At 42.0% G+C, this 24,918-nt stretch overlaps 1 protein-coding gene across 3 annotated transcripts in view; it reads right to left on the bottom strand.

The window, feature by feature from the left end:
• LOC121547574 overlaps positions 1–1,573 on the bottom strand; it is a 30,229-nt gene extending 28,656 nt beyond the window's left edge. For all 3 annotated transcript variants that reach the window (XM_041858913.1, XM_041858915.1, XM_041858914.1), the window contains exons 1-2: positions 1,262–1,573; positions 751–951 (exon numbers count right to left, since the gene is read on the bottom strand). In XM_041858913.1, the coding sequence (XP_041714847.1) occupies positions 751–951; positions 1,262–1,268 (208 nt within the window). In that variant the 5' untranslated portion in view covers positions 1,269–1,573. The remainder of the gene's footprint in view (positions 1–750; positions 952–1,261) is intronic.
• Between the last annotated feature and the right edge of the window lie 23,345 nt (positions 1,574–24,918).

Here is a 24,918-nt window from a genome sequence, read left to right as displayed (position 1 = left end):
GGCTATGGTCCCATAGTGTTTAGGGGCTGCAGCTGCATAAGTCCAATAAAGCATTTCCTATAAAACCTGAAGTTACCCTATAAAACCTAAAGTTACTTTCAGGCGGAATCAAAACCTCCCAATTTATGCTGTGTTCTAGCTTCATGTACTCTGACACAGTAATACCCACATTAATTATTTCACTTCAAGATACATCTCACATGTGTTACCTTTCTTTTGCTACCAAGATTATGTTTATAATTGTCGTTTTGGAGATATATTCTATTCAATTTGGGCATGCATTTTCGAGGCAGGCACTTTAGCCAGGTGCCTTGTGATGAAGAGGTTAAATGCAACTGATGTAAAACACCAAATATTAATTGGTATGCTGTAATGTGTAAACACATTACTTAGCATCCAACCTGCTTGCACCAATCCCTTGTAATTACAGTAAAATACTGTGAAATACAAACCCCATCTCCCCTCAATTAAATTCATTCATCTATTCATTCTTTACAAATACAGTAGCATAAATTATTTTTTACAGAACAATACAGTTAATTTTACAGTATTGTATTGTGTGTCATTACACAGTTACTTGCTTTGATACTGTATTAGGATTACAGTATGTGTACTGCAATATCAAATACACTAACTTACTTGCCAATGAGCTGCCTGTAAATTACTGTACATTTCAGGGCAACCCCTTTACAGTGTATAATTCTACTCAATGTGACCCCTATCACGCCTCATAGTTATACCATACCATACCGTGATATCTCATTCCAGAGGGGGGTTGAGACCTACTGGAAAAAGGATCATAGTTGCACTTGTTGGACACCCTTGTATCTCGCCTGTGCCCATGGAGGAACCTGCATGTGTAGCCATTCCTGCACTGTCTGCGTATCCAGAACGTGCACACTATGTCCCTCCTAACTCTGTCACTACCGTGGCAGCCTGGAGAAGAGGAACCTGAGATAAGAGAAATTAGGCATCTTACTAAATCAATTAATACAGTCATCATTTATATATTGTTTTAATAGGCTACCCTAACGGGCTTAGGCTTCAAGTGGTTCATCATTCGAGTGTTTCAAACGTAGCTTTTTTCGACAACCAGTCACGTAACGTTTGCCTAGGCTAGGCTAGCCTACTCAACAAGCAGCCATCAAATTTGAAAATAAAAGTGAACAAGTTGAAACATCATTTAACTCGTCATTGTCTTTCAAGTTGTGTAGCCTATGCCTATGTTTAATTTCAATGGCATAATTTATGGCGTTCTTACTTATCATTTCGAAGATTCAACAACACGAACAGTTTTACCTTCTTCGTTCGCATACAACCTATGTGTGAACGGTAAATCGAATCGATGCACCGACTCTGACTGCCGCGAGTGTTGTATCAGTGTGCTCAATGTCAAACGCTCTACTTGTCGCTAGGGAGCAGTATATACTAATACCAGCTAGCGCTGACTCTGAGACTCATGCACCGAAAACAGGGCGGGCGCCAGAACGAATCAGTTGGCACGTTTTTTCACCGGAGCTCCTTTGTTCGTCGTCTTCTTCTTCTTCTTCTTCTTCTTCTTCTTCTTCTTCTTCTTCTTCTTCTTCTTCTTCTTCTTCTTCTTCTTCTTCTTCTTCTTCTTCTTCTTCTTCTTCTTCTTCTTCTTCTTCTTCTTCTTCTTCTTCTTCTTCTTCTTCTTCTTCTTCTTCTTCTTCTTCTTCTTCTTCTTCTTCTTCTTCTTCTTCTGTGGGTTTTATGGCGGACTACAACCCAAAAAGGAGTGTTGCCGCCACCAACTGGACGTGTTGAAAAACCAAAACAAGATTTAAAAAAGAAAAAAGAAAATCCATATGTGATCGAGAACCAACTTAATCCACCCAAATAAAAATAGGCATTGACAAAAACAAAATAAAACTCCCACTTCTTCCTTCTTTCAAATCTCCATATCTCCCTTTTCAGGCTCTAGGGCCTGAGAGGGTGGTACGGCTTGTGACAATTTTCCATGTAACTCTTCAGCCGAGAAATCTTTCAGTCCCAGAAACCGCTCTGCCGCATCCACAATGATATCCCCTGTAGCTCAGTTGGTAGAGCATGGTGCTTGCAACGCCAGGGTTGTGGGTTCGTTTCCCACAGGGGGCCAGTATGAAAAATGAATGCACTCACTAACTGTAAGTCACTCTGGATAAGAGTGTCTGCTAAATGACTAAAATGTAATATCTATCTTCCTGGACCTTCTCTCCACCTTGGCAGTGCCATTAATCACCATAGCTATAAAAGCCACAAAGTTCACCTTCTTAACCTTTAAAATGTCAGGGTCCTGCTGGTGAAAGGCAACCCCTGCAGCCTGTAGTGAAGGCCTATCCACCACCATGGACTCTTCAGGAGCACCATTAAAACCCTCAACCCTTTTAACAGCTGCTGCATATGAAATGCTTTGGACAGCCCTGACTTTGGCCACCTCATTCTCTTTCACCCTTGTCGGACAATCGAAAGATGTAGCTTCATGGTTCCCACTACAATTGCAACGTCACATTTTCCTCACTTTTAAAACACATGACATGATCTTTTCCACAACTTCTCAGCTTCTCCCTTCTGCAAACACTTGAAACATGACCAAAAGCTTTACAATCATCACACTGCATTGGTTTTGGGATAAATGCTCTGACTCTGTAGTTTATATACCCCAACTGCACTTGAGTAGGGAGGCTCCACATCAAAAAACAAAAGAACAGATACTCTTTTCACTTTTTCACCATTCACCACATGATTCATCCGACGTGCATCAATCACTCCAGGAATATTTTTCATCTCTTCAAAATCGACTTCCCACGAGACGCCAGATATAACCCCCTTGAGGGGTGCCCTGTTCCGAAGAGACACACACGACACTTCAAACTTATGAAATTGGGTGAGACGCAATGCACGTTCCTTCTGATCTGCAGAAGCACAAAAAATCTAAACAAGCCCGCCTCTCGTGATCCTCACAGCCTTCACTTTACCCAGCACTCTCTCCACCAGTTTGGATATCTCAAATGGTTTCTTCAAGATTGGTAATCTGCTCAGCTGCTCCTCATTAACAAACCGTACTCCTACTAGATACGAAGGGACATTCTCATCACTGTACACTACTTGTTTTGTTTTCCATTCTTTTGGACAATCCTCCAATTCTCTTTGATTCTACCACCAATTGGACTCTGAATCCACTTCCTCGTCCGCTTCCGCCATCTCGAGAAAAACAACATTCGGACCTCCTATGTCTGCACGCGCTTGGCTGTTATAGAAAAGACCATAGGCAGCTCTTGAGTTTCAAGTTCGGGGAAGTTTACAATTTATCCTACCATTTCAACCAAATTTTCGTGGAACAGTTTCATTTCAATAATAACAATTTCGTATCTCAAAATCCTTGTCACGTGGTTAATCATAAAAATCTGAAGTAAAATGATAAAAATCTCTGCCATATGGACACATTGATACACTGTGGTCCATTGGCGGCTAAATAAATGAGCGTATAGAACTCAGAGATAGCCTATAGACCAATGCAGCAGTAGGCCTATAACTTCCATCTTCAACTAAGTAAAATACATAGGCCTAAAGCTGCTAAAAAAAAAGGTAGAAAATATCCTGATGAAAATTCTGGTTCTCTCTACTCCGCCTGTCTGCCTCCCTTTCTATCTGTCTTGATTTGAGCTATTGCAAGCGAACTTGCAACATTGTATCAACTAGCCTATTCCGGGCCCTCAGAGTTTCCCACGCCAGTGAGCTCAGGAAAGACAGATGTTTTTTATGACGTCTCCACTGGATATATGGGCTCATCATCTTTCACACCGAGGCTTGGTGATTATCGAGGAATGTTGGAAAGATTTTTCAAATACTGAGGAACTATCAAACAAAAGACAATGAAAAGATTGACAAAACTCTTCTTAATGGTTGTGAAATAAACCAAAACGTGTTTCTCACAAGTGTAGCAGGTTGTGAACTCTGCAAACAAAGCTTCCACTCCGAGAATGAGAATAGTAAATGACTGTAGCCTAATTAATACATGCATTAACAGAAATGTATGTAACCAAATGAAGAGGGATTAATGGTACATTTACTAGGCCTAAAGGTGACATAGGTAATGGGGAATTGATAAAAATTGTAACCATCAAAGGGCAAACAATTCACACAATGAAACAATGGATGGGCAAGAATTGGCGGGAGACAGCTGAGCCATTCTGGAGAGTCAAGTGCATGCATGCTGGAGACAGACAGGCCCAATGGCGACCCGTCATTCAGGCACCTGTTTTGAGCCCCACCTGTTTACCTAAAAAAATAAATATATATATATATATATATACAGTGGGGAAAATAAGTATTTAGTCAGCCACCAATTGTGCAAGTTCTCCCACTTAAAAAGATGAGAGAGGCCTGTAATTTTTATCATAGGTACACGTCAACTATGACAGACAAAAAAGAGATTTTTTTCTCTCCAGAAAATCACATTGTAGGATTTTTAATGAATTTATTTGCAAATTATGGTGGAAAATAAGTATTTGGTCAATAAAAAAAGTTTCTCAATACTTTGTTATATACCCTTTGTTGGCAATGACAAAAGTCAAACGTTTTCTGTAAGTCTTCACAAGGTTTTCACACGCTGTTGCTGGTATTTTGGCCCATTCCTCCATGCAGATCTCCTCTAGAGCAGTGAATGTTTTGGGGCTGTCGCTGGGCAACACGGACTTTCAACTCCCTCCAAAGATTTTCTATGGGGTTGAGATCTGGAGACTGGCTAGGCCACTCCAGGACCTTGAAATGCTTCTTACGAAGCCACTCCTTCGTTGCCCGGGCGGTGTGTTTGGGATCATTGTCATGCTGAAAGACCCAGCCACGTTTCATCTTCAATGCCCTTGCTGATGGAAGGAGGTTTTCACTCAAGATCTCACGATACATGGCCCCATTCATTCTTTCCTTTACACGGATCAGTCGTCCTGGTCCCTTTGCAGAAAAACAGCCCCAAAGCATGATGTTTCCACCCCCATTCTTCACAGTAGGTATGGTGTTCTTTGAATGCAACTCAGCATTCTTTGTCCTCCAAACACGATGAGTTGAGTTTTTACCAAAAAGTTATATTTTGGTTTCATCTGACCATATGACATTCTCCCAATCCTCTTCTGGATCATCCAAATGCACTCTAGCAAACTTCAGACGGGCCTGGACATGTACTAGCTTAAGCAGGAGGACACGTCTGGTACTGCAGGATTTGAGTCCCTGGCGGCGTAGTGTGTTACTGATGGTAGGCTTTGTTACTTTGGTCCCAGCTCTCTGCAGGTCATTCACTAGGTCCCCCCGTGTGGTTCTGGGATTTTTGCTCACCGTTCTTGTGATCATTTTGACCCCACGGGGTGAGATCTTGCGTGGAGCCCCAGATCGAGGGAGATTATCAGTGGTCTTGTATGTCTTCCATTTCCTAATAATTGCTCCCACAGTTGATTTCTTCAAACCAAGCTGCTTACCTATTGCAGATTCAGTCTTCCCAGCCTGGTGCAGGTCTACAATTTTGTTTCTGGTGTCCTTTGACAGCTCTTTGGTCTTGACCATAGTGGAGTTTGGAGTGTGACTGTTTGAGATTGTGGACAGGTGTCTTTTATACTGATAACAAGTTCAAACAGGTGCCATTAATACAGGTAACGAGTGGAGGACAGAGGAGCCTCTTAAAGAAGAAGTTACAGGTCTGTGAGAGCCAGAAATCTTGCTTGTTTGTAGGTGACCAAATACTTATTTTCCACCATAATTTGCAAATAAATTCATAAAAAATCCTACAATGTGATTTTCTGGATTTATTTTCTCATTTTGTCTGTCATAGTTGACGTGTACCTATGATGAAAATTACAGGCCTCTCTCATATTTTTAAGTGGGAGAACATGCACAATTGGTGGCTGACTAAATACTTTTTTTCCCCACTGTATACAGTACCAGTCAAACGTTTGGACACACCTTCTCATTCAAGGGTTTTTCTTTATTTTTAATATTTTCTACATTGTAGAATAATAGTGAAGACATCACAACTATGAAATAACACATATGGAATCATGTAGTAACCAAAAAAAGTGTTAAACAAATCAAAATATATTCTCTCACTCTGTGTACTTTAAAATAAGTGATTGTTTGTTTATCCTGGATACCATGAACAACACATAACGAGCTTTATTCAAGGAGTGTATTAATCTCTCTGGATATAATTATTTAGACTTATGATTGAAATATTGTGGAAATAGTATTGGAATTTATATAGTTGAATTTAAATTGATGACTATACTCAATATTGATCTGTGATATATTGTGTAGGCTAAAATCAAATCCAAATATGAACACAGATTTTTTAAATGTCTAATATGTTCTTAGCTACAGTACCAGTCAAAAGTTTGGACACACCTACTCATTCAAGGGTTTTTCTTAATTGTGTACTATTTTCTACATTGTAGAATAATATTGCAGACAGCAAAACTATGGAATCATGTAGTAACCAAAAAAGTGTTAAACAAATCAAAATATATTTTATATTGGAGATTCTTCAAAGTAGCCACCCTTTGCCATGATGACAGCTTTGCACACTCTTGGCATTCTCTCAACCAGCTTCACCTGGAATGCTTTTCCAACAGTCTTGAAAGAGTTCCCACATATGCTGAGCACTTGTCCAACTCATCCCAAACCATCTCAATTGGGTTGAGGTCAGGTGATTGTGGAGGCCAGGTCATCTGATGCAGCACTCCATCACTCTCCTTCTTGGTCAAATAGCCCTTACACAGCCTGGTCATTGTCCTGTTGAAAAACTAACGATAGTCCCACTAAGCGCAAACCAGATGGGATGGCGTATCGCTGCAGATTGCTGTGGTAGCCATGCTGGTTAAGTGTGCCTTGAATTCTAAATAAATCACAGAAAGTGTCACCAGCAAAGCACCCCCACACCATCACACCTCCACCTCCATGCTTCACGGTGGGAACCACACATGCAGTGATCATCCGTTCACCTACTCTGCGTCACACAAAAACACGGCAGTTGGAACCAAAAATCTCAAATTTGGACTCATCAGACCAAAGGACAGATTTCCACCGGTCTAATGTCCATTGCTCATGTTTCTTGGCCCAATCAAGTCTCTTCTTATTATTGGTGTCCTTTAGTAGTGGTTTCTTTGCAGCAGTTCGACTATGAAGGCCTGATTCACGCAGTCTCCTCTGAACAGTTGATGTTGAGATGTGTCTGTTACTTGAACTCTGTGAAGCATTTATTTGGGCTGCGATTTCTGAGGCTGGTAACTCTAATGAACTTATCCTCTGCAGCAGAGGTAGCTCTGGGTCTTCCTTTCCTGTGGCGGTCCTCATGAGAGCCAGTTTCATCATAGCGCTTGAGGATTTTTGCGACTGCGCTTAAAGAAACTTTCAAAGTTCTTGACATTTTCCGGATTGACTGACCTTCATGTCTTAAAGTAATGATGGACTGTCGTTTCTCTTTGCTTATTTGAGCTGTTCTTGCCATAATATGGACTTGGTCTTTTACCAAATAGGGCTATCTTCTGTATACCACCCCTACCTTGTCAAAACACAACTGATTGGCTCAAACGCATTAAGAAGGAAAGAAATTCCACAAATTAACTTTTAACAAGGCACACCTGTTAATTGAAATGCATTCCAGGTGACTACCTCATGAAGCTGGTTGAGAGAATGCCAAGAGTGTGCAAAGCTGTCATCAATGCAAATGGTGGCTACTTTGAAGAATCTCAAATATATTTTGATTTGTTTAACACTTTTTTGGTTACTACATGATTCCATATGTGTTATTTCATATTATTAATGTCTTCACTATTATTCTACAATGTAGAAAATAGTAAAAATAAAGAAAAACCCTGGAATGAGTAGGTGTGTCCAAACTTTTGACTGGTACTGTATATATTATTTTGTTTGTAGTTGGTGTGCCTGTTTGGCTTGTTATTTTGGAATTAATACGTGTCACAAATCAGTTAGCGAACAATGAAAACAAATAATCATTGAGTTAATAAAGCAGCATACAAACATGGTCACTTTTTTGCTTTCTTGAATAAGGCAGCTCCAAAATGCAGGGGTTTCAACCCAGTGGCGGTTCTAGACCATTTCAACTGGGGGGGCCAGGCTGGGGCCAGTTGTACTGTTAGAGGGGCCAGTAACATTAGACATTGTTGTCATATCGTTTTCTTCACTGCATCGCAGGCAATAATAGGCAAAAGACCATGTTTATTATCATTCAACAATTTATTATTTGCATTTACATTACATTTTAACATTTGCATTACATATTCAGTATCAGTTACAGTGGGGGAAAAAAGTATTTAGTCAGCCACCAATTGTGCAAGTTCTCCCACTTAAAAAGATGAGAGAGGCCTGTAATTTTCATCATAGGTACACGTCAACTATGACAGACAAAATGAGAAAAAAAAATCCAGAAAATCACATTGTAGGATTTTTAATGAATTTATTTGCAAATTATGGTGGAAAATAAGTATTTGGTCACCTACAAACAAGCAAGATTTCTGGCTCTCACAGACCTGTAACTTCTTCTTTAAGAGGCTCCTCTGTCCTCGACTCGTTACCTGTATTAATGGCACCTGTTTGAACTTGTTATCAGTATAAAAGACACCTGTCCACAACCTCAAACAGTCACACTCCAAACTCCACTATGGCCAAGACCAAAGAGCTGTCAAAGGACACCAGAAACAAAATTGTAGACCTGCACCAGGCTGGGAAGACTGAATCTGCAATAGGTAAGCAGCTTGGTTTGAAGAAATCAACTGTGGGAGCAATTATTAGGAAATGGAAGACATACAAGACCACTGATAATCTCCCTCGATCTGGGGCTCCACGCAAGATCTCACCCCGTGGGGTCAAAATGATCACAAGAACGGTGAGCAAAAATCCCAGAACCACACGGGGGACCTAGTGAATGACCTGCAGAGAGCTGGGACCAAAGTAACAAAGCCTACCATCAGTAACACACTACGCCGCCAGGGACTCAAATCCTGCAGTGCCAGACGTGTCCCCCTGCTTAAGCCAGTACATGTCCAGGCCCATCTGAAGTTTGCTAGAGTGCATTTGGATGATCCAGAAGAGGATTGGGAGAATGTCATATGGTCAGATGAAACCAAAATATAACTTTTTGGTAAAAACTCAACTCGTCGTGTTTGGAGGACAAAGAATGCTGAGTTGCGTCCAAAGAACACCATACCTACTGTGAAGCATGGAGGAATCGGCCAAAATACCAGCAACAGTGTGTGAAAACCTTGTGAAGACTTACAGAAAACGTTTGACCTGTGTCATTGCCAACAAAGGGTATATAACAAAGTATTGAGAAACTTTTGTTATTGACCAAATACTTATTTTCCACCATAATTTGCAAATAAATTCATAAAAAATCCTACAATGTGATTTTCTGGAGAAAAAAAATTCTCATTTTGTCTGTTATAGTTGACGTGTACCTATGATGAAAATTACAGGCCTCTCTCATCTTTTTAACTGGGAGAACTTGCACAATTGGTGGCTGACTAAATACTTTTTTTCCCCACTGTACATCAACTGTATTCTACGTTTTTTGTGGTTTCTTGCAAAAAGATCAGCAAATTAATCTAGATTCAAGGCATTTGCCCTTCTTGACTTAATACTTAATGCACCTAAATTGCTTAATCTCTTATCTGACATTGTGGACCTAAGATACGTTTTCACCAGCTTTAGAGCAGAAAAACTCAGTTCACAAGAAGCGGTACTAACAGGGATTGAAACAGCTATTTTGCACAGTTTAAAGAGCTCAAAGAAAAGTTATTTATAAGGCTCAATGAATAATGCTAGCTCTACTACACTGCATGCCACTCTGTATTTTCCTTTGTACAATTCTTCTGAACTGATGTAGTTCATGCCCCAAGTCCTCAATATTTGATTAATACATTCTAGCAAATGGAAACACGGTCTTCTCTTTGAGAAATGCATCACTTTTGGCATTTACCAGTGTTGCATTACTTTTTACAGCTTTCTGATAGTCTCTCCATGTAATCATTGCTTGTTTGTGCTGCTCAAACCTTGCATAAATTGCAAATCCTCCCTCTTTGTAAGTTACCTTCTTCCAGTTGCTAAAACCCAATTTTGAATCAAATACAGTCTCTGAGACTTTGGGAGGGCTAAAATGCCTGCGGGCGTAACAAAACACAGACTGATTTTTTTAAATATTCAAGCCAGGGGTGGATGTGGTACCAGGCCACCTTGAAGCTCCTCCTCCTGTCCCCCATCAGAGTTATTGGGTACATGTTCATCACTGGCTGCACCGGTGGGTCCTCCCGGGATTTGCTGATATCTGTCGAAGAAAAAAAACTATAATTAAAAGTATCTATTTGGGTAATTTTAGACACATACCATAGCTATCAAACAACTTCTGAAATCCATCAGATATCTATATCACAAGCCCAATAGCATGTTTTTTTTTATTTTCTTCTTTTTTTGTTTAGGGGTAGATCAGCTTAATATTGCAGATAGATTGTAACTTCAATCAATGTAATTGTCTGCATCACTTCCAATCCCCCATGTTTATATATATATATATATATATACAGTGGGGAGAACAAGTATTTGATACACTGCAGATTTTGCAGGTTTTCCTACTTACAAAGCATGTAGAGGTCTGTAATTTTTATCATAGGTACACTTCAACTGTGAGAGACGGAATCTAAAACAAAAATCCACACTGTATCACATTGTATGATTTTTAAGTAATTAATTTGCATTTTATTGCATGACATAAGTATTTGATACATCAGAAAAGCAGAACTTAATATTTGGTACAGAAACCTTTGTTTGCAATTACAGAGATCATACATTTCCTGTAGGTCTTGACCAGGTTTGCACACACTGCAGCAGGGATTTTGGCCCACTCCTCCATACAGACCTTCTCCATATCCTTCAGGTTTCGGGGCTGTCGCTGGGCAATATGGACTTTCAGCTCCCTCCAAAGATTTTCTATTGGGTTCAGGTCTGGAGACTGGCTAGGCAACTCCAGGACCTTGAGATGCTTCTTACGGAGCAACTCCTTAGTTGCCCTGGCTGTGTGTTTCGGGTCGTTGTCATGCTGGAAGACCCAGCCACGACCCATCTTCAATGCTCTTACTGAGGGAAGGAGGTTGTTGGCCAAGATCTCGCGATACATGGCCCCATCCATCCTCCCCTCAACACGGTGCAGTCGTCCTGTCCCCTTTGCAGAAAAGCATCCCCAAAGAATGATGTTTCCACCTCCATGCTTCACGGTTGGGATGGTGTTCTTGGGGTTGTACTCATCCTTCTTCTTCCTCCAAACACGGCGAGTGGAGTTTAGACCAAAAAGCTCTATTTTTGTCTCATCAGACCACATGACCTTCTCCCATTCCTCCTCTGGATCATCCAGATGGTCATTGGCAAACTTCAGACGGGCCTGGACATGCGCTGGCTTGAGCAGGGGGACCTTGCGTGCGCTGCAGGATTTTAATCCATGACGGTGTAGTGTGTTACTAATGGTTTACTTTGAGACTGTGGTCCCAGCTCTCTTCAGGTCATTGACCAGGTCCTGCTGTCTAGTTCTGGGCTGATCCCTCACCTTCCTCATGATCATTGATGCCCCACGAGGTGAGATCTTGCATGGAGCCCCAGACCGAGGGTGATTGACCGTCATCTTGAACTGCTTCCATTTTCTAATAATTGCGCCAACAGTTGTTGCCTTCTCACCAAGCTGCTTGCCTATTGTCCTGTAGCCCATCCCAGCCTTATGCAGGTCTACAATGTTATCCCTGATGTCCTTACACAGCTCTCTGGTCTTGGCCATTGTGGAGAGGTTGGAGTCTGTTTGATTGAGTGTGTGGACAGGTGTCTTTTATACAGGTAACGTGTTCAAACAGGTGCAGTTAATACAGGTAATGAGTGGAGAACAGGAGGGCTTCTTAAAGAAAAACTAACAGGTCTGTGAGAGCCGGAATTCTTACTGGTTGGTAGGTGATCAAATACTTATGTCATGCAATAAAATGCAAATTAATTACTTAAAAATCATACAATGTGATTTTCTGGATTTTTGTTTTAGATTCCGTCTCTTACAATTGAAGTGTACCTATGATAAAAATTACAGACCTCTACATGCTTTGTAAGTAGGAAAACCTGCAAAATCGGCAGTGTATCAAATACTTGTTCTCCCCACTGTATATATATATATATATATATACACATAAATATACATATATACATACACATATACATACATACATACACATCCTTTAAAAAAAAAAAATATTCCCCTTTATTACTTTCCAACCCCACCACCCTTTCCCTAATTGGAGTAAACTAGTGAACAACAATGCTTAGGCCTCTACTTCCAGCTTACATTTTAGCCCAATAGCATGTTAAATGAGATCATTCATTTCAATCATAAACCGACACATTTCTATACACCATATAAACTGACTAATTACACTGCTTTACAAGTAACCACAGATTTACATCACAAACCTGACGGTCCACTGCTTGTGGACGCACATGGCTCCTCTGTTGGTGTCTCACTCTCAGCCTCTACGTCCCCCTCAGCCTCTCCATCTCTCACTTTCCTGCTCTACTATGCCTTCACTCTCAGTCTATACAATGGACAAGTCTTCCTGCTCTCTCTTGCTCTCTCCACACCTGAACCCTCTGGCTCTGTCTGCCTTTCTGCCTTGTCTTTTCTTTCAACTTCTGAATAGAACATAACTTGCAGATCCATGTGAACGATACTGTTATGTTCCGCCTAAAGGAGTCCCACTAGAAAATGTGTTGGGTTACTTTAGTGTTCCACTTTGCCACTGTCTAATAACGGATGTAAAAAAAAGAAAAAAAGAACATGATTGCACAACTTTATTCAGTGATAATTATTTCAGACTCTGCATTTAGGGGGGCCACAAGGGGGTCCAAGCTTGTTGTCACAGGGCCACTGTCCCCCCCATCCCCCAGGAACCGCTAGTGTTACAGCCTAGCTCAGTGCTTTCTGTGGTGGTGGGGCAGCCAGTGAAAAATACGGAGCGTAGGGGTTGGTAATGTTCTCTAGTTGTGCCATGATTGGCTCAGTGTTGTGTCACTCATGGGGACACTACCTCACCGCAAAATCTACGGGGAGAGCTCGGAAATTCAAGCCCCTTAGGTGCTGCCATATAGTTAAATTAGAAGTGCCCATCCAAAAAGGCTCAAGGTCATTGTCCACAGATACAATTACGTAAAATCATGTTATATCTAGTAGCTTTGATTGGACTGATCATGTCAACATCATACATTCAAAATCTTAGCTAGCAAACTAGCAGTCATCATCATGAATCAAGTCGACAATCTACTGGCAAATCATTTTCAATCCTTGTCATATGAAGAGAAATTATGAAGAGAAATGATAGATAAAACATATCGGTGCTCATCGGCCATTGGACATAAACATTACACAACAAGTTGGAAATCGCAATTTTAACAATGAGTGGTTTGGAAGGAATCAGTGGCTAACTGCAAGCATTGCAAAGCAATCACTAGCCTGCTATTCAGTGGAGTGGATGTGTGGTTGAAGTCTGTGTTTAAGGGTCTCTTTTCCAAACTTAAAAGGATAAACATTCAACATTGGCATGCTGTCAATCCAGCATGACTTCTGCCGCTTTCAAAACAACTGGAAATCTCAGACTTCAGTGAGTTCAAGACAACTGGGAACTCTGAAAAAAAACTAGCTCCAACTGGGAAAATACATTTTGAACGGTCATCCAACTCGTAATTCCAAGTCGGGAACTCTGGCTTCTTTCTCGAGCTCCAACCTGAAGATCACTAACGTCATGATTTGACCTTGTTTTTACCGGGTTCACAGTTGTCTTGAAAGCACCATAAATCCAGAGAATGCCAGATTTTGATGACAAAGTTTGATGACAAAATTTGCCCATGAAGGACTGCCTCACAACCTTCCTGTTCAAGTGAGCACAGCACAACAAGGTGAGTTCAAAAATGTATTGTATGCTGCTGCATAAATTATGTAATATGCCAGGGAGATATGTAAACTGTAGCTAAGAAAGTAATACTAAGTGTATGTTGTGTAGTAAGCTGTTAGTAGCCCATGTGCCTCACCCTAATAATTTGGTCCCTTTTCCCCTCATAATTTAGCCTACTGTTCTGACATGGTGGTGCACATGTTGCCTATAGCCTGTTTTAGAGAAATATCATCATCGAATATTGTAAGAGCTTTCATTGTCTGCTTATATGCCCCCTTTATTTATCCTACAGTTCTGACTTTTGTGTTCAGGGAGAATACTGTAAGAACGGCCCATGTTCAGAATTCTGTCGCTGTACATTTCAAAAGTGCTGAACAAATAGTTATATTGACTACGTCTGTCCTAGCTCGCTCATTAATGTCTTAATCGAAATTACGGATTGCCTTTTATCCGCTCGTCATCCCCTTATGCCATAGTTTGTACATCTCAATTGTCAGTACAAACCACATTTGTTTAAGCAAGTCAGCCTTATCAGCTATGGTTTTTTTAAAGGCAGTAAATGAGGCTGAATTAACTGTTTCGCTGCCAGACAAGGCTCTGCTGATAGCCAGGTGTAACAGTGGTAAGGCGCAGTGGTCTAAGGCACTGCATCGCAGTGCTAACTGTGCCACTAGAGATCCTGGTTCGAATCCAGGCTCTGTCGCAGCCGGCCGCGACCGGGAGACTCATGGGCGGCGCACAATTGGCCCAGCGTCGTCCAGGGTAGGGGAGGGAATGGCCGGCAGGGATGTAGCTCAGTTGATAGAGCATGGCGTTTGCAACGCCAGGGTTGTGGGTTCGATTCCCACGGGGGGCCAGTATAAAAAAAAATAAAAAAAATAAAAGATATATTCACTAACTGTAAGTCGCTCTGGATAAGAGCGTCTGCTAAATGACTAAAATGTAATGTAAATGTAATGTAAATGTAAGGTGTTGGGACAGCTGTTGGGACAGCTTTATATAGGCACTAACAGTTTGTGGGCACCGTTTGTCACCGTTATAGTGCAATTAATGTATTGTTTAGTGTTGTGTTGTGGCTTTGCTGGCATGCATCTAAAACATTTGTTTTTAGTTTGCCCCACCAAGATTTACATGCTAAAATCGCCACTGGACACGCCATAACTTCGCCACACACCCCTCCCCTTCCTCTTGTTGCAACATTCTAAATTTTAGTCTAGACACATTATATTCACACATATTTTAGATGCTTTTCTCTGTAGCCTCTAATCAATCAGCTAGACATATTGCCATGCACGCTGCCCAAATTGCGGGATTCCCAAATAGGCATAGGCCTAATGCACCTGTGTTTGAAACAATCCACATCTTTTAAAAAGATAAGCTAATGATCCTCTTTGGCTAAGTCATGCTCTCTGGTGAAGTATTGTGAATGTTTTTATTTAGACAGGAGTAATTATATAATTTTGGCAAAACATCAATTAACTTTAGGGGAAGCCAGCATCCTAACAGTGCACTGTGCACCCGCCAACTTTCCTTTCCAGTTCGCAAGAGGCAGAAACCAGAGATCTGTATATAATGACGAGATGCTTATGTCTCCGCTCTAACAATGGGAGTCGTCCCAAAGGCAGGAAGGCAGGCGACAAGTTTAGGTCTGCATATTAATCCCATAGAAACGCATTGGGCTTATTCTGGACAGATTTTGGCGAGTGTGAGCCCCCTTGCTTCGCCTCTTCCTCTCTTCTGAAACTCAATTAAATTTCAATTTCAATTTAAGGGCTTTATTGGCATGGGAAACATATGTTTACATTGCCAAATCAAGTGAAATAGATAATAAACAAAAGTGCATTTTTTTTTTTTTTTTTTACAGTAAACATTATACTCACAAAAGTTCCAAAAGAATAAAGACATTTCAAATGTCATATTATGTGCAAATAGTTAAAGTACAAAAGGGAAAATAAATAAACATAAATATGGGTTGCATTTACAATGGTGTTTGTTCTTCACTGGGTGCCCTTTTCTTGTGGCAACAGGTCACAAATCTTGCACAAAACTCTCTCACTGGAGAAAGCATCCAAGTGAGCGAAACAGTGCCTCACTGCCTTACTATATTATATGTAGCCCATGTATCTGATGATGTCTGGCCAGAAATAGTACGACAGGCCATACTCTTTTGGTCCAGACAGCATCAGATACATGGTCTACACATACAGAGACAGAGGGGCGCTGTTTAGCTCGCTCGGATGCTTTGTCTGCTTTGATGTTGATTTTATTAGGATCTCTTTTAGTTCTCATTTGGACTAATCTTCCAAGAGCCCTTAAACATTCAAATACAATTTATAATACAATCAATTACATTTTCACATAAAACACACTGTTACAAACAACAGACTGACATATTGACCAGATAAATACTCTAACAGTCTAAAAGATGGATTGGTTCCTTCATCTACCATAGTCCTGCACAACCTTCCAATTTATTATATTTAAATAGTTCTAAAGTATTGTTTGAATTTATATATTGAAAGGTTTCTGGTTTTCTCAGATAAATTATTCAATTTCTTTATTGCTCTGAATCGAAATGTTATTTTGCCTATTTCTCTTTTCTGCCTGGATAACACATAGATGGTGGACAATATATTCCTAGTATTGACTGAATGTCTGTCTCTTACCAACTGAATACTGTTCTGAGATTGATGCGTCTTTCTGTTGACGTGCATCTCTGTCAAATAAATGACCAATATTTCTATATTTTATTTGGACCGGCAAAGAGGTGCGGTAGGGCGGGCCAGCCCTGCTTAATCAAATTTACGAACAACAATTGCAAACAAACACAGACAGGGATGCAGCAACATTTTAATGCATTCAACCCCATAGACATTCAGCTTCCCTGAGTTTATGCCTTTCATTCAAAGAAATACAACTGTATTCACTTCTTATGTTGTGGAGGAAATACAGTGGGGGAAAAAAGTATTTAGTCAGCCACCAATTGTGCAAGTTCTCCCACTTAAAAAGATGAGAGAGGCCTGTAATTTTCATCATAGGTACACGTCAACTATGACAGACAAAATGAGAATAAAAAATCCAGAAAATCACATTGTAGGATTTTTTATGAATTTATTTGCAAATTATGGTGGAAAATAAGTATTTGGTCAATAACAAAAGTTTCTCAATACTTTGTTATATACCCTTTGTTGGCAATGACACAGGTCAAACGTTTTCTGTAAGTCTTCACAAGGTTTTCACACACTGTTGCTGGTATTTTGGCCCATTCCTCCATGCAGATCTCCTCTAGAGCAGTGATGTTTTGGGGCTGTCGCTGGGCAACACGGACTTTCAACTCCCTCCAAAGATTTTCTATGGGGTTGAGATCTGGAGACTGGCTAGGCCACTCCAGGACCTTGAAATGCTTCTTACGAAGCCACTCCTTCGTTGCCCGGGCGGTGTGTTTGGGATCATTGTCATGCTGAAAGACCCAGCCACGTTTCATCTTCAGTGCCCTTGCTGATGGAAGGAGGTTTTCACTCAAGATCTCACGATACATGGCCCCATTCATTCTTTCCTTTACACGGATCAGTCGTCCTGGTCCCTTTGCAGAAAAACAGCCCCAAAGCATGATGTTTCCACCCCCATGCTTCACAGTAGGTATGCTCTTGTCCTTCTAGACCTGTCTGCTGCCTTTGATACTGTGAACCATCAGATCCTCCTCTCCACCCTCTCCGAGCTGGGCATCTCCGGCGCGGCTCACTCCTGGATTGCGTCCTGCCTGACCGGTCGCTCCTACCAAGTGGCGTGGCGAGAAGCTGTCTCCGCACCACGTGCTCTCACCACTGGTGTCCCCCAGGGCTCAGTTCTAGGCCCTCTCCTTTTCTCCCTATACACCAAGTCACTTGGCTCTGTCATATCCTCACATGGCCTCTCCTATCATTGCTACAATGACGATACACAACTAATCTTCTCCTTTCCCCCTTCTGATAACCAGGTGGCGAATCGCATCTCTGCATGTCTGGCAGACATATCAGTATGGATGACGGATCACCACCTCAAGCTGAACCCTGGCAAGACGGAGCTGCTCTTCCTCCCGGGGAAGGACTGCCCGTTCCATGATCTCGCCATCACGGTTGACAACTCCGCTGTGTCCTCCTCCCAGAGTGCGAAGAGCCTAGGCGTGACCCTGGACAACACCCTGTCGTTCTCCGCCAACATCAAGGCGGTGACCCGCTCCTGCAGGTTCATGCTCTACAACATTCGGAGAGTACGACCCCTGCCTTACACAGGAAGCGGCACAGGTCCTAATCCAGGCACTTGTCATCTCCCCGTCTGGACTACTGCAACTCGCTGTTGGCTGGCCTCCCTGCCTGTGCCATTAAACCCCTACAACTCATCCAGAATGCTGCAGCCCGTCTGGTGTTCAACCTTCCCAAGTTCTCTCACGTCACCCCCCTCCTCCGCACACTCCACTGGCTTCCAGTTGAAGCTCGCATCCGCTACAAGACCATGGTGCTTGCCTATGGAGCAGTGAGGGGAACGGCACCTCTGTACCTTCGGGCTCTGATCAGTCCCTACACCCAAACGAGGGCATTGCGTTCATCCACCTCTGGCCTGCTGGCTCCCCTTCCTCTGCGGAAGCATAGTTCCCGCTCAGCCCAGTCAAAACTGTTCGCTGCTCTGGCACCCCAATGGTGGAACAAGCTCCCTCACGACGCCAGGACAGCGGAGTCACTCACCACCTTCCGGAGACATTTGAAACCCCACCTCTTTAAGGAATACCTGGGATAGGATAAAGTAATCCTTCTACCCCCCCCCCAAACATTGTAAAGTGGTTATCCCACTGGCTATAGGGTGAACGCGCCAATTGGTGAGTCGCTCTGGATAAGAGCGTCTGCTAAATGACGTAAATGTGCCCTTGAGCAAGGCACTTAACCCTAATTGCTCCTGTAAGTCGCTCTGGATAAGAGCGTCTGCTAAATGACTAAAATGTAAATGTAAATGTGTTCTTTGGATGCAACTCAGCATTCTTTGTCCTCCAAACACGACGAGTTGAGTTTTTACCAAAAAGTTATATTTTGGTTTCATCTGACCATATGACATTCTCCCAATCCTCTTCTGGATCATCCAAATGCACTCTAGCAAACTTCAGATGGGCCTGGACATGTACTGGCTTAAGCAGGGGGACACGTCTGGCACTGCAGGATTTGAGTCCCTGGCGGCGTAGTGTGTTACTGATGGTAGGCTTTGTTACTTTGGTCCCAGCTCTCTGCAGGTCATTCACTAGGTCCCCCCGTGTGGTTCTGGGATTTTTTTTCTTGTGATCATTTTGACCCCCACGGGGGTGAGATCTTGCGTGGAGCCCCAGATCGAGGGAGATTATCAGTGGTCTTGTATGTCTTCCATTTCCTAATAATTGCTCCCACAGTTGATTTCTTCAAACCAAGCTGCTTACCTATTGCAGATTCAGTCTCGCAGCCTGGTGCAGGTCTACAATTTTGTTTCTGGTGTCCTTTGACAGCTCTTTGGTCTTGGCCATAGTGGAGTTTGGAGTGTGACTGTTTGAGGTTGTGGACAGGTGTCTTTTATACTGATAACAAGTTCAAACAGGTTCCATTAATACAGGTAACGAGTGGAGGACAGAGGAGCCTCTTAAAGAAGAAGTTACAGGTCTGTGAGAGCCAGAAATCTTGCTTGTTTGTAGGTGACCAAATACTTATTTTCCACCATAATTTGCAAATAAATTCATTAAAAATCTACAATGTGATTTTCTGGATTTTCTTTTCTCAATTTGTCTGTCATAGTTGACGTGTACCTATGATGAAAATTACAGGCCTCTCTCATCTTTTTAAGTGGGAGAACTTGCACAATTGTGGCTGACTAAATACTTTTTTTCCCCACTGTATGTTTGATTTGATACTGTATTTATTAACATGATCATGTCATTGTCACCAAGGCTCATGCAGCTCCAGTCATTGATCTCCGCTGTAATTATTCCATACTCTCTCTGTATAAACTCCTGCTTCCTCCTCTTCCTAATAAGTACACTCGTATTATGCCATACTCTCTCAGCAGAATAGTTCTGGACTGGGCACTCCACTGCCACAAAGCAGCCATTGTGTGACTGAGGCTGGGCTGATTGGCATTGACCCACTTGAACAACTCATTGGTTCAATCACGCCATGGGATCACACAGGGAATGAGGAGATCACTTCTTAATAAACATTCAGTAATTTCAATAGCAGCACACTGGATCCAAATCTAACAGTAGCCTATGCACTTGAATTCAGCAATAGTCTTCTACTTACTTCTTATTTGTATAAAAAAGTAATGTTAAATCTTCCAGTCTATTGCCATAATCCAAATGCAGAAGCATCTCAATTTATGGTTTATGCAACAGGCTGCATGTAGGCCTTTTGTCGCACATGTTCTGTGCCCTACATTCAGCCTAATGGATGACATGTAGACCTAAATCAGAGTTGCTAAATATAGAAAGTCGAATGCTTATGAACCATGTCCCAATCTGACTGTGTAGGTACCTCATATTTGTCCTTGTCAGCAAAGAAAAGTACAATGGCTTGCGAAAGTATTCACCCCCCCTTGGCATTTTTCCTATTTTGTTGCCTTACAACCTGGAATGATTTTTTGAGGGTTTGTATCGTTTAATTTACACAACATGCCTACCACTTCGAAGATGCAAAATATTTTTTCTTGTGAAACAAACAAGAAATAAGACAAGAAAAACAGAAAACTTGAGCGTGCATAACTATTTACCCCCCCCAAAGTCAATACTTTGTAGACCTTTTGCAGCAATTACAGCTGTAAGTCTCTTGGGGTGTGTCTCTATAAGCTTAGCACATCTAGCCACTGGGATTTTTGCACATTCTTCAAGGCAAAATTGCTCCAGCTCCTTCAAGTTGGATGGGTTCCGCTGGTGTACAGCAATCTTTAAGTCATACCACAGATTCTCAATTGGATTGAGGTCTGGGCTTTGACTAGGCCATTCCAAGACATTTAAATGTTTCCCCTTAAACCACTCGAGTGTTGCTTTAGCAGTATGCTTAGGGTCATTGTCCTGCTGGAAGGTGAACCTCCATCCCAGACTCAAATCTCTGGAAGATTGAAACAGGTTTCCCTCAAGAATTTCCCTGTATTTAGCGGCATCCATCATTCCTTCAATTCTGACCAGTGTCCCAGTCCCTGCCGATGAAAAACATCCTGTAGGGATGGTGTTCTCGGGGTGATGAGAGGTGTTGGGTTTGCGCCAGACATAGCGTTTTCCTTGATGGCCAAAAAGCTCAATTTTAGTCTCATCTGACCAGAGTACGTTCTTCCATATGTTTGGGGAGTCTCCCACATGCCTCTTTGCGAACACCAAACGTGTTTGCTTATTTTTCTCTTTAAGCAATGGCTTTTTTCTGGCCACTCTTCCGTAAAGCCTCTCTGTGGAGTGTACGGCTTAAAGTGGGTCCTATGGACAGATACTCCAATCTCCGCTGTGGAGCTTTGCAGCTCCTTCAGGGTTATCTTTGTCTCTTTGTTGCCTCTCTGATTAATGCCCTCCTTGCCTGGTCTGTGAGTTTTGGTGGGTGGCCCTCTCTTGGCAGGTTTGTTGTGGTGCCATATTCTTTCCATTTTTTATAATGGATTTAATGGTGCTCCGTGGGATGTTCAAAGTTTCTGATATTTTTTTATAACCCAACCCTGATCTGTATGACTCCACAACTTTGTCCCTGACCTGTTTGGAGAGCTCCTTGGTCTTCATGGTGCCGCTTGCTTGATGGTGCCCCTTGCTTAGTGGTGTTGCAGACTCTGCGGCCTTTCAGAACAGGTGTATATATACACTGAGATCATGTGACAGATCATGTGACACTTAGATTGTACACAGGGGGACTTTATTTAACTAATTATGTGACTTCTGAAGGTAATTGGTTGCACCAGATCTTATTTAGGGGTTTCATAGCAAAGGGGGTGAATACATATGCACGCACCACTTTTCCGTCATTTATTTTGTATAATGTTTTGAAACAAGTTATTTTCATTCCACTTCACCAATTTGGACTATTTTGTGTATGTCCATTACATGAAATCCAAATAAAAATCCATTTAAATTACAGGTTGTAATGCAACAAAATAAGAAAAACACCAAGGGGGATGAATACTTTTGCACGGCACTGTAAGCTTGACAATTCTCTGGAATTAATTATTTGTACCCTACTGTATCTGGCTGACAAAGCCAACACAATACATTATACTTATTCTTTAAACTAACAACTATACAGCTCATTAATAATGACATTCTGTAAGCATAGACAGGCTAGAATAGCTGTATTGATATGGAGTGCATTGTACAGTATGAGGTTGACTTGGTAAGAAAACAGAGCCATCAAACGAGCCAAAGAACAATATAGGAATAAGGTGGAATCATATTACACAGGCACGCCGCATGCAGCAGGGTCTGCAGTCCATTATGGATTACAAAGGTCTTCCCAACAATACCTCTCTACCAGACGAACACAATGTATTTCATGCAAGCTCCGACAATAACATCATGGCGGGTGTAAGGGCTGTCACCGACCCAGAGGACTGGGTGATCTCGCTCTCTGAGGCCGACGTGAGTAAGGTCTTTAATCAGGTAATCTCCCGCAAGGCCTGACGGTATTCCAGGGCGCATTTTCACAGTAATTTTCAACCTCTCCTTGTCCCAGTCTGTAATCCCCACGTTTTAAGATGATTCCTTTTCCCAAGAACTCTAAGGTGTCATGCCACAATGACTACCACCCTGTAGCACTCACATCTGTAATCATGAAGTGCTTTGAGAGACTGGTTATGGCACACATCAACTCCATCATCCAGACCCACTCCAATTGGCACAGCACCCCAACAGATCCATTGACAACGCAATCTCAACTGTGCTCCACACTGCCCTCACCTACGTAGATAAGAGGAATATCTATGTGAGAATGCTGTTCATTGACTACAGCTCAGAGTTCAACACCATTGTCTTCTCCAAACTCGTCACTAAGCTTACGACCCTGGGACTGAACACCTCCCTCTGCAACTGGATCCTGGACTTCCTGACGGGCTGTCCCCAGGTGGTGAGGGTAGGCTACAGAGGGTGGTGCGGACAGCCCAGTGCATCACTGGGACTGAGCTCCCTGCCATCCAGGACCTCTATTTCAGGCGGTGTGAAAAGAAGGCCCAGAAAATCGTTCAAGACTCTAACCACCCAAGCCATTGACTGTTCTCTCTGCTTCCGCACAGCAAGTGGTACCGGTGCATCAAGTCTGACAACAACAGGCTCCTGAATAGCTTATATCCCCAAGCCATAAGACTGCTAACCAAATAGCTAACAAAATGGCTACATGGACTATCGGAGTTGACCCTTCATTTTTTCAATGTCTATCCACACTCACAGAGCCCTACACACTCACGCACACTGACACTCCAACACAATGAAAGCCTCTCCAACATAATCCCGGAGGAATCAGGAATTCCCCAGGGCAGCTGTCTAGGCCCCTTACTTTTTTCAATCTTTACTAAACGACATGCCACTGGCTTTGAGTAAAGCCAGTTTGTCTATGTATGCAGATGACTCAACACTATACACATCAGCTACTACAGCGACTGAAATGACTGCAACACTTAACAAAGACTGCAGTTAGTTTCAGAATGTGTGGCAAGGAATAAGTTAGTCCTAAATATTTCCAAAACTTAAAGCATTGTATTTGGGACAAATCATTCACTAAACCCTAAACTTCCACTAAATCTCGGAATGAATAATGTGGAAATTGAGTAAGTTGAGGTGACTAAACTGTTTGGAGTAACCCTGGATTGTAAACTGTCATGGTCAAAACATATGGATACAACAGTAGCTAAAATGGGGAGAAATCTGTCCATAATAAAGCACTGCTCTGCCTTCTTAGCAGCACTATCAACAAGGCAGGTCCTACAAGCCCTAGTTTTGTCGCACCTGGACTACTGTTCAGTCGTGTGGTCAGGTGCCACAAAGAGGGACTTTAATTAGCATGTCAATCTCTCCTGGCTCAAAGTGGAGGAGAGATTGACTTCATCACTACTTGGATTTGTGAGAGGTATTGACATGTTGAATGTACCGAGCTGTCTGTTTGAACTACTGGCACACAGCTCGGACACCCATGCATACCCCGCAAGACATGTCGCCAGAGGTCTCTTCACAGTCCCCAAGTCCAGAACAGACTATGGCAGGCGGTACATTGAGCCATGACTACATGGAACTCTATTCCACATCAAGTAACTCATGCAAGCAGTAAAATTAGATTTTTTAAAACTGAGAAAAATACACCTTATGTTACTGTGAAGCAACACAAACACAGGCACAGACACATACACATACGATAACATATGCACTATACACACACGTACACATGGATTTTGTGTTGTAGATATGTGGTAGTGGAATGGGGGCCTGAGGGCACACACTTGGTGCGCTGTGAAATCTGTTGTGAATAAAATTGGATAACTGCCTTAATTTTGCCGGACCCCAGGAAGAGTAGGCAGCAGCTAATGGGGATCCATAATAAATACAAATACACAAACATTCACTTCATTATTTGCTCACACACATAATATGACCAGACATTTATACAGACTCTACTCAAACACACTCACATACAATCATCATATACGCTGCTGCTACTCTGTTTATCATATATTCTGATACCTAGTCACCTTACCCCTATACATACTGTATCTACCTCTATCACTCCAGTATCCCTGCACATTGTAAATATGGTACTGGACTGACTGACCCTGTACATAGTATGCTTACTTTCTCGTGTTCTTATTTAGTGTTCTTTTTCTACCTCACAGTGCATTCTGAAAGTATTCAGATCCCTTCTCTTTTTCCACATTTTGTTACGTTACAGCCTTATTCTAAAATTGATTTTTGTAAAAAATCTAAATCTATACACAATACCCCATAATG

This window comes from Coregonus clupeaformis, chromosome 31 (genome assembly GCF_020615455.1).
Source record: "Coregonus clupeaformis isolate EN_2021a chromosome 31, ASM2061545v1, whole genome shotgun sequence".
Lineage (NCBI taxonomy): Eukaryota > Metazoa > Chordata > Actinopteri > Salmoniformes > Salmonidae > Coregonus > Coregonus clupeaformis.
This window is presented reverse-complemented; position numbering and strand designations above follow the sequence as displayed.